Source organism: Capsicum annuum, chromosome 9 (genome assembly GCF_002878395.1).
Source record: "Capsicum annuum cultivar UCD-10X-F1 chromosome 9, UCD10Xv1.1, whole genome shotgun sequence".
NCBI lineage: Eukaryota > Viridiplantae > Streptophyta > Magnoliopsida > Solanales > Solanaceae > Capsicum > Capsicum annuum.
The window spans coordinates 27,517,653-27,529,294 of record NC_061119.1 but is presented as its reverse complement, the minus strand read 5'-3'; the positions used below and the strand labels follow the sequence as shown (position 1 = coordinate 27,529,294).

General features: G+C 29.8%; 1 protein-coding gene across 1 annotated transcript; it reads left to right on the top strand.

The window, feature by feature from the left end:
* The first annotated feature begins 4,921 nt into the window (after positions 1 to 4,921).
* Positions 4,922 to 8,109, top strand: LOC107842992 (probable protein phosphatase 2C 4). The gene is made up of 4 exons (XM_016687110.2): positions 4,922 to 6,613; positions 6,712 to 6,822; positions 7,280 to 7,544; positions 7,637 to 8,109. Exons 1-4 carry the CDS (start codon positions 5,186 to 5,188, stop codon positions 7,750 to 7,752), a joined length of 1,920 nt encoding a protein of 639 aa, XP_016542596.1. The 5' UTR covers positions 4,922 to 5,185; the 3' UTR covers positions 7,753 to 8,109.
* The last annotated feature ends 3,533 nt before the right edge of the window (positions 8,110 to 11,642 follow it).

Genomic DNA, 11,642 nt, shown 5'->3' with positions numbered 1-11,642 from the left:
AAGATCATAATCCTTTTTTTTTTTGAATTTTAAATTTTGAATTTATTATCTAATTTTGGAGATATTCGGAAGAGAATTAAACAAAAATCCCGTGATTTGCTTTATTAATTGAACAAATTTCTGTTACCTCCCTTTTTAAACGCGCATATTTTGCATCAAGTGTATAAAAAACTGGGTGTATCATATAATTAATCATATATCTAAAAGTAGAAAATTCAGAAATTTTACATAATTTTGTTAAAAGAAGGAACATGAAAGAATTAAGGTAAAACTTGTTGGAATTTATATAAGTTTTACTAATTAAAATTCGGCTGACACATTAGAAATATGATTCTATGTTATTGAAACAAGTTGTTATATTAGTTTGATTTTTTTTAATACCTTTACTTATTTTTGTTATACAATCTTACTATATTAATGAAGAGGTAATTTCCATTAGAATTTTTACATTCTTATTTCTCTTTGAGTCAGTTTAGTCAAAAATAAATAAATAAATAAATAGCTTCACTATTGGAGGAGGGACACAAAAAGAGCGTTTGCTGGCCATATTTTAACACTATTTTTGAAAAATAGTCAATATTTTCGAGGTTTAGATTTCTTAAGTGAAACTTCGAAGAGTTCTGTATGTGACAATTGAAACTATAGATCAATAATTATTTTTTAATTTATAAATGCCAAAAAGTGACCATTTGTAAATTTTTCCGGGGTGAGGGGAAAAATAAAAGAAGATTAAATTAAAAAGTCAAAAAAGTAATTATGTAAATGGGTTGTATCTTAATGAGTGTGAAAAAGTCATGTTCAAATAATTAGATATAATCAAAATCAGACTACAATAATCTGATTTTATTAGTGTTCATTTTTCTTGGTGGTGGATGTTCATTTAGTTTGTTAGAACTTAATATTAATAATATTTTTCCTTTTTTTTTGGGTCACTTTTCTTCTCAAAGGAGTTATCTATATATTAAAATTAGCTTAATTTTATATTGTTTGGTTAAAATTTTTGGATTCTAAGTGAAAATATGAATGAAAAATAAATGGAACAAATAGAGGTAAAATTGAATTTTATTTTCACTTTAAAGAAGTAAAGTTCTCTAATATTGATGGGAAAAAGAAACTTTCTTATGCTTACATTGAGAAATATTCTTTCATGTGGATAGTGAAGTAAGAACAAGACAAGCCTTGCGACGTTGTTATTGTTGCTTGCTCGGCTTCGTATTTGAAAAATATTTAATCGAGAGATTATTTTTTTTGGACAAAATTCAATTGAAACTTTAGAATTAGTACAATTTTTAATTCAAAAATATGATAAAAAATAATTGCTTCATTTATGGACACATGTTAGAACTCACCTCCAAGGGACGTGATCCTTTAAGGCACTGTTTGATTACGAAACAGGCAACCTGTGCGCGCACCTGGTAACCTGCGAACGCAGGTGCTAGCGCAGGTCAAGCCAAAAAATTTGGTTTGTGCCAAAACGCGACATGCGGCCGCATGTGGGCGGGCCACTTGCGCACGTAGGTGGATTCGCAGGTGAGGTGATGATTCAAAACAGTGCATCTTTTCAAGAACCGTTGCTTCCTTTATGAAGCACCACCTTTTAGCTATAAATATCTGGATTTTTCCTCATACAAAGGCACAAAATTTTGAAGTAAAAAATATCTTCTTCTTCTTAAAAAAAAACTCTAGTGCGATTAACAAACCGTTGAGTGAGCTTGGTGTTCAGCAAATTTGAGGTATCATTATTTGTTGAAGTGAATCATTTTATCCTGTGAGGATATATTCCATAATCTCAAATATTTGAGTGGTATAAATTCATTAAGGACACACCATGAATTCGGTGGACTTGATTTTATAATTTTTATTTTCATCTCTTTCTTAAAGTTGGTTTTACTATTTTTTCAGAAAATAATATGAACTTTATATTGATAGTTCTTCAACTTATTAAATTTGTGTTTGAAGTTCTTGAAACTTTATTTTAAAAGTTCTTAAATTGATTGAACTTGTGTTTAAAGTTATCGTGGATTAAATATAAATTTTGTACCCAAAAGATAACAAAAAATGGGCAAAAATAACTTCCACATAATAATTTAGCATAAGTTATACTCTCTCCATTGTGTGTTTCGCTTTTCGAGTGTTAAGTTGATTCTTTGTAGTTAAATTCGATTAAACTAATTCAATAACTTAAATTTACAATCTAGATTATCAGTTCTTTTATATCAATATGATGAAAGAATATATTTTAATATGTTGGTTAAAATTATTTAATTTTGACTTTCGAGAAATGAAACTTGACAAATAATATGAGAAGAAGGGAGTAAAAAAGAATTTGATTAGTGTTTTTCTTTTTGGTGGTGGATGTTTATTTAATTTGTTGACTTGAATTATTTTATTTTTCCTTTTTTCCCACTTTTCTTTCTACAGATTGAATGATAATAATTGTTGATAACAATATAGTGAAATGCTTAGAGGCTAAGATGATAATTTGACAGCTGCTATTATGTCTTCTTTGTTTGTGTCTTGTTAGGGATGTAGTTGACTATAAGGCTAGTAATTGTTTTGCTTTTCTATTTTTAAAAAATGTATAAGGAAAAATGATTGTTAACGTAAATTTGTATTTAATATGGTGGTTGAAATTCGTATTTCAAGTCAATTTTCATTCAATTATAGTTTCCTTTTGTCAATTTGAAATCTTCTTTGCTCTCAGAAAAGAAGTCGGAATTTGATTTCAAGAATCAAAATAACACATTTATTCCAATTTTGTTTGTTATAGATTATTATGTGATTAGTTAAAGTCAAAAGATGTTGAGTGTTGGAGATGTCAAAGGAAAACAAAAATAAGTGAAAACAATAAAAAGATTAAAAATAATTTATTCTACCATCTCGAATTTAAAAGTCAAATTAATTTTTAAAAATATGAATATTATTCACTATAGATGATCACAAGTTCGAGTTGTGAACACACTCATTACTTGTATTAAGATAGACTACTTATATCATACATATTGAGGTGCGACTTTTTTTTTTTAGTTCTATGTAAACGTGAAATACTCTTTACACTAAGCTATTTTTATTTTATTTTAAAATACCCTCTAAACATTAGTATTATATAGTAAAATAAATTAAAAGGAAACCATAAAGAGGAGAAGCAATATATAAGCTATGATTGGTCATGTCAAGCATTTAGCCAGCTGGATATGGCACCCCAAAATTATTTCACTTTTTTTTTCCTGACACAATTATCATTTTTGTTATCATGCGACTTTCTTTAAAAAAAAAATAAAAAAATTGGTATATTCTTTCTATTTTAATTTATGTGTCTCACAATTTTTTAATTTGTTTTAAGAATCAACCTTGATTCTAAATTTACTATTAGCAAAATAATTATAATTACATAAATATTTAAAGTACTAATTTTAATTTGTATTATTTTAGTAAAAAAAATCGTATATAACTAAACGAAGTCACATAAATTTATGAAAGAGAAAGCTGATTTTAATTTTACGTTGAAGCCATTCAATATTCTCAATTCCTCAAGTTGGCTCCATTTGACTTTTCGAAATCAAAGTACTATTAATAATTATTCAGAAATGAAACACGCTTTGACTTTTATCTTAACCTTAACTCCTAACCCCCCCCCCCCCTTTCTCCAAAAAAAAAAAAAAGAAGAAGAAAATATAATTGTCATTTGGATCCCTTAATTATGAATAAATTTTTATTTTGATTAATGAAATAACTAGTTACGTTATTTTAGATGAACAAAATAATCAGGAAGTAGAAGATCATAACATGCCTTATTCGATAAATTTAAATTTTATTTCATTGGTAAGAATTTGATTTCTGTAATCTCTTTTTTTATTGCTCCGTTTTCTATCCCTAATTTATTTATTTAAAAAAAAGATTATTCAATTAATTAACGCTTGTGTTGAAAAAAAATATAATGCTATTTAGATTACTTTTCAAATTATATTATCCTCAAATATGATTGAATTATATAAATTTAATATCAATATGATTGAATTATATAAATTTAATATCAACGCCTCGATAATTTAATGATTTTAACACTTAAAAATTTGACTAAATTTGTTAAGATTCATAGAGATCAAAAACACACATCTCAACTACTCTAATTGAAGATTAAATGTGATTGACCAAAAATTATTAAGATCAAAATTAATATATTAATATTTTAAAGAGATTTAAATGCAAAGTTCCCAAGAAATTCATAGAGAGAGAAAAGGCACATCTAATTAATTGAAGAGTAAAGTATTTGACCAAAAATTATAAGATAAAAATCAATCTATAAATATTTAACGTAAAAATTAATCTATAAATATTTAAGGGACATAAATGCAAATTTCCCAAAAAGAAAAAGGAAAATAAAACTCCTGACTTCTCACCCACCGCCCTAATGAAAAAAATAAAGAATCAAACAAAAACGTTATGCAATTCAATGTCAACGCCCCACCCAAATAAACAAACAAAGAATAAATATTTTCAAAATTAATTATAGTAAAGCTGCCCACCAAAACTCAGCATCAAAATTAAAAATAGAAAAATTCAATTAATATAATATTTTTACTTTTTTTTTTACTTTTCAATTATTTTTACTTGTTAATTATATAAAAATATACATATCTAATAATATTTGTTCAAAAAATTAATAATAATTTATTATTCTTATTCATTTGCTATTAATTATTTAATATATTTAGCAAAAATTACTCATATTATTTGTTATTTATATTAAGTCAAGTTAATAATAAATAAATAAAGATAAGGAAGAAAGTAATCAAAGTAAAAAAAAAAATGCAAAATTCATTAAATATTATTCTTACTTTTTATTGAAAGTCAACTCTTTCTCTCTCCTACGTCTTTCTTCTCCATTTATAAATCCTCATGCCATAACACTTCCTCTAAACTTTCAAAAAAGAAAAATCAATCTTCTCTCATTCTCTTTTCATATCGGTGGTCTTTTTAAGTTCATTTAATCGAGCGTAAAAATATTTCAATTTTAATACGCATGGTTCGAAGATGAAAGTAATCAGTTTTCAAGAATATTTTTACATAATTTCATTCTTCACGAGTATTTTATGATCAAAATCTCTTATTTTTCTTAATTTTTCATTTTATTAGATACATTTTGTTGTTGTTGTTGTTGTTGTTGTTTTTCTTTTTTCCAAAAATGGGTAATGGAGTTAGAAAACTGAATGTTTGTTTTGCTGGAGATGTTGGAGAAATATCAAAAAGATATAATCATAATGATATTATGAATATTACTGATCCACTTGATGAAGGTTTGGGTCATTCATTTGCTTATATCCGACCGGAACCGTATTTAAAAGCCCGGCCCGACCCGTTTTCCGATGACTCGTCGCCTTCTTCCTCCTCCACCACCATTTCCAGTGTCGCCACCAGTAGTACGGCGGCGTTCCGTACAATTTCCGGCGCTTCTATATCGGCGAATACGTCAACTCCTTTGTCAACGGTCCTCGTTGACTTTTCGGCCCGTATTGATAAGGCATCGGCATTTGAGAGTTCCCAGTATTTCTCTTCTATTCCTTTACAGCCAATTCCCAGAGGCTCATTTCACTCAGGCCCGATCCCAGCCCGTGTATCTAACACGAGCTTGAGTTCGGGCCCGATGGAGAGGGGATTCATGTCTGGCCCGATTGAAAGGAGCTACACTTCGGGCCCGTTGGAGAGTCAGTCTGATCATCCTATGCAACAAAGGTACAAAAGGAAGTGCAAGAAGTGGGGTTTGATTAGAGGTTTAAAGAAAGTGTTGTCAAGCTCTTTTATGGGGTTTAAAGAAGTGAAGTTGGCAGAAAAGAACAATAACAATAATAATAATAATAATACTGATGATGTTAATGCTGGTGGGAGTAATGTTGGCAATGTTTTGATTTGTCAGAATAGTTTGGTTGATGACGATGATGAGGAAAATGATTCTTTTCGAGGCCAGAATGTGCAATGGGCACAAGGAAAAGCAGGGGAAGACAGAGTACATGTTGTGATTTCTGAGGAACATGGTTGGGTTTTCGTCGGGATTTATGATGGATTTAACGGTCCTGATGCTACCGATTTTCTATTGAACAATCTTTATTCAAATGTGTATAAAGAGCTCAAAGGATTGTTATGGAATGATAAGTCAGAAACTCCCAAGAATTCGACTAGCAACGAGGTTGCTCCATATAGGAATTCAGGCTGTAGTAAGGTGGAACATTTTGTTGCAAATCAAGAATCTGATGGGGTTTTTGTTGTTGACCATTCTGATGTCTTGAAGGCTTTATCTGAGGGGTTAATGAAAACCGAGGCATCGTATTTGGAGATTACTGATATGATGATTAAGGAGAATCCTGAATTGGCTTTAATGGGATCTTGTGTTTTGGTGATGTTGCTCAAGGATCAAGATGTATATTTATTGAATGTTGGCGATAGCCGAGCTGTTTTAGCACAAAATCTTGAATCTGATGTTTCTGTTAACAAGTTCAAAAGGATGAATGAGCAGAGTGTTAATAGCATTGATGCACTCTATAGAGCTGAATCCGATCGCAAACATAATCTGGTTGCTTCTCAACTTACTATGGATCATAGCACATCTATCAAAGAGGTAACAGATCATCGCTCATTTAATTGCACGAAATTTTTTGTGTTTTGTCTGTTTTCGTATGTTTATGTTGTGCGCTTGTCTTGTGAATATGATTGCAGGAGGTTGTTAGGATTACAAGTGAGCATCCGGATGATCCTTTCGCGATTAAAAATGATAGGGTGAAAGGTTTGGCCGTTACTCGAGCTTTTGGGGCAGGATATCTCAAAAAGGTACTAAGAATGATTTTGAATTCATTTATATCATTGATCATATTGATGTCTGGCATGCCCAACATTTTTTGAAATTGTTAATTTTATTTGCAATGGAGCGATATGCTTAACAAACACATTAGACGAAGAATGTATCTTTGTTTATTGACTCTCCACAAGTATTGTTCGAATGTTGAAATCTTTCAAGCATGCTTACCATAGTCACACCTCTCTATAACAAGCATTTTTTTTTTTTTTTTTTTAAATATGGAACTGATTTTTCGTGTTATATTATAGTATATGTTCTCTATAACAATATTTCGCTGTAGTAGCCTAAAAGTATGGAGACAAACAATAATGTTATAGAGAGGTTTGACTGTAGTTAGCTCGTATTTCACTTCCTAAACACGCTGCTGATTGGTATGAATTGATTTATTAGCCTTGTGTTGATATCCTTTCGATTTCTGTTATTTTACAGCCCAAGTGGAACAATGCACTTTTAGAGGTGTTTAGAATTGACTACATTGGAAATTCACCTTACATCAACTGTTTGCCATCACTTTACCACCACACACTTGGTTCAAGAGACAAATTCTTGATCTTATCGTCCGATGGGCTTTACCAATACTTCACGAATGAAGAAGCAGTCTCGGAAGTTGAGACCTTTATGTCTATATTCCCCGAGGGAGATCCTGCACAACATCTGGTCGAAGAAGTGTTATTCAGAGCTGCTAAGAAAGCTGGTAAATACAAAACACTCAGAATTGCATTGTTAGATTTGCCAAGTAATAATTTATCATATCAATCGTTCTAAACGTCTGTTTTGAATTTGCAGGCTTGAACTTTCATGAGTTGCTCGATATACCTCAAGGTGATCGTAGGAGGTACCATGATGATGTTTCAATTATCATTTTATCCTTCGAAGGAAGGATATGGAAATCATCTATGTAAATCATAGCTAGACAGAGGAATTTTGATATTTTACCGTCGAGACAAAAAAACACAGTGAAAGAAATCAAGCCAAGTATACCCAATTTTAGTAGTGTTGATAGATAGTATACAAGTTTAGGCTGCTCGATAAAACAATAGCGCGAGGCTAAGGTTTCTTGCTCCAGATACTGTATAGTTGCCAATAAACTTACAACAACCCCTGCCTCGTTTTGCATTCAAATGTTATTAGGGCAATGGTTATTTGTAACAGGTACTCCTTGTATACATTTAGGAGTTCCATCTCACAAACTTCACCTCAATAGATATGACTTCTTGGTCAAAATTCCTTTATTTTATACCATTCTTACTACAGTTAAACCTCTTTATAATGACATGGTTTGTTCGGATATCTTTTGACTGTTATAACACATCTTGTTGGCTGTTAAAGTGAACTTTTGTTACAAAGAGGTTTAGTTTCAAATATTCAAGTTTAGCTAGGGGAGACTCGACGTAATTGGTAAAGTTGTTGCCACGTGACTAAGAGGTGTCACGGGTACGGGTTTTGGAAACAGTCTCTTGCTGAATTGCAAAGTAAGACTGCTTACAATGGACTCTTGTGGTCCGGCCCTTCCCGGCTCTTTAGTGTTACAACAGTTTTAGGTGAGAAACAAGTTAGAACAATGTATGTGAAATCAGAATAAATGGCATAATGTAAAAGCAATTAAAGTGACCAAAGAGGGCAAATGCTGAAATATGGTGGAATTATTTTTATTCTTCATATCCTTAAGTTTTGGTTTCTCATACAAGCAATAACATTGTTGTTGGAAATTGAAAATTGACTATACTGATTATGTTTCCATTTCAAACTCCTGCCTTGTTTTTCTTTTGCTCTTTTATTTTTCATCATGAATAATTCTAGTTGACCAAGTTGTTGTCTTAACTATAAAACCGCAAGTTTCTTTATCAATTATCATCATATTTGGTATTTGGTAACAACTTTCAATTTGACTAATAACAACAACAATGATGACAGCTATGCGTTAATCTCAAGCAAGTTTAAATTGGTTATATGAATCATCAGAGTCAAATTTGAGATTTTAATGCTATGAGTTTATGACTTGAGTTCCAACAATTGAATCCAGAGTCCATCACCTTGTTTAAATTTATGGTATCATAATTTAATATTTTCAACAATTTTAGACTTTTAGTGGATATTACTCGAATAAATTCAAGTCTAGACTAAAAGTTACGAGTTCAAATGTACGGGCTAGATCCACCCCTATGGATCCTTATCGTCTTTCAATTTGATTAATTATAGAACTGAAATTTGAATATAGCATTTCTCATTTTTCGTCGCGATTTATGAAATTCAAAGTCCACAAAGTCCTTTTTTTTTCAAGAATTCATTATAAATTTCAGTAGAAGAAAATTTCAATTACTCCCTAAACAGAAAACCGTTGGTTAGTAAATGGAGATAGTCAATTATACTCATCATTTGACTTAAACTCTAATACGCGTTTTCTTTGATAATCTTCTATTCTTGAGTTGAAAAATACCAACCACAATAAGTCATACTTATTTTTTTGACAAGAGAACTCGCTACTGCTATTCTTTGGATACACACAAGCTAAATTAACTTCGCTCTAATGTAATAGCCCGCAAACTATAAAGGTAAATTAAGCCCGCTCTAGTATATTTAACTAAGCAAATATCAAGCGACGAGCTCAATTAAAAAAGTATCCAGAAGGGTTCGAACCCAAGACTCCTCACTTAATTTGAAATATCGTTTGCTCAACCAACCCTGCCGTTCGGGTAATAAAAGTCATACTTGTGACCTATGAAATATTCAGAGAAGAGCAGCATATTTGGTTTACTTACGTTAGTAAACGGCTATTATAGTATAGTATATACTATAATGCTGTATGGAGCATGACTAGTATAAAACAACTAGAAGCAAATAAAGAAACAAAAGGGAAATAGTTGACTAAATGATAGCAGACAAAAAAGATTGCATTAAGGTTGTCTTGTTCTTTAGCTGTGATTAGTGGTTTTGTTAGCTTATGATGTAATTAACAACTAATAAATAGGCCACTATCTTCGAACCGGATCACTTCACCGTTAATCAGATATCTCGTGTTCAAATTTTTAGAAAAATTCCTCGATAAAGAGTTGTCGTTGGACTTACTCTTTGTGAATATGGATTATTAGTCGGGGCAATGACAGTGGCCAATGGCATAGTCAGATAGAGTAAAGAGTAGTCAGTTAGACTTTCTTCATTAGAAAAATTATATATATCAAAAATTACTTTTTATGCATATATAACAATGTATTCTTGAACACAATATAATATATACGTGATTTGATCAGGGACACAACTAGAGACTAAGATACGAGTTAAGATGAATTTAGTTATAACCTTAATTCAAAAATTATATTTATCTTAAGAAATTCATTTAATAAGCATAAATTGTTAATCAAGACCCGATAACTTAAAATTAAGGACTATACATATACACACATAATACAATTTTTTTGCTAACGATATAGTATTCAATTAATTACCCATCATCAATTGTAGTTTGGCCTTTTATCAATTGACTTCATATACAGGATAGTTTAGAAAAAACAAATAAATAGAAAAAGGGGCAAAAAGAGTGGGCTTGGGTAGGTTTGGATCATTAAATATAATGGAAACGTTGCACTTATAAAATATGATACATGAACATGGAGGTAGAAAGTCAGCTTCTTGAAATTAAAAGCTAAATCCATTACATTTTGTGTAACATCCTTTACTATAACAACAAATAATTTAGCTTTAAAATTTCTTTTTTACCTCTAATAAAATGATTTTATAACTATATAAATATTTAAGAATTAGTTTAGATAATTTTTTTTTTTTAAACTCCATGTTAAATTAAACGATACGGTATCACATAAAATAAAACGGAGGGGAAGGGAGTATTATATATATTTGACAGTTGCTTGTGGGTTAGGTATCTCTAAAATCTCGTGAACTTATTAATGAGTTATAGAAGATGAAAATAATAAATGTTTAAAGTACAGCGGAGGAGTCGGTTTTTTATTTTTTGGACTATCAACATCACTCATTAGTCATTTACCTACTGAAAAATACACTTGATTTTTGGTTATAATTAGTTGCAAATATCTGCTTAGAAAATCCAAAAATATATAAACATAAAGGAATTGTATGGTTGGTTGGATAATGGATTATAACTCTTTGATAAATTATAAATTACGAGATTATTTTATCCTATATTTTTAATAGTGCAATCAACATTTGATTTATGAATTATCTGCATGGAGTAAAACAAGATCAGGAAGTTGCATGTCATAGACCCAAATATGGATGATTTTAGGTATTTGACCCCAATAAGAAATGTCTTTAAAGAATAACCTTTCCTCACTTTTTAAGTCTAGTACAAGTACCATTTTATCTCTATACACCTCAAATATATTTTTAAACTTTCCATACTTATTTGTCTCTCAAATTTTATTTTTTATTATTTTCACTTTTTATTTTTTTCTTTAATTTTATTATTCTATTTTTATTATTTCACTTTTTATTTTTTTCTTTAATTTTATTTTCATGTTTTAATTCATTTGTCTCAACCTTTATTTTTTTCTCTTTTTTTCTTTTTTCTCCAGCATTATCTATTTTTTAATTAATTTGTCTTTAACCTTTATTTTTCTTTTATTTTTGTTTTTTATCAGTTTTATTTTTTTCCCTTATTTTTCTCAATCTTTATTTTTATTTTTTCCTCTCGTTTTTTAGTTTCTCAATTTTTTTAATTCTTTGTTTTTTCTTAATCTTTATTTTTTTCTTGCGTTTTTTTTCTCACTCTCTCTTTTTTATTTCTCTATTTTGTTTGATCGTTTTTTCTTTTTTTTTT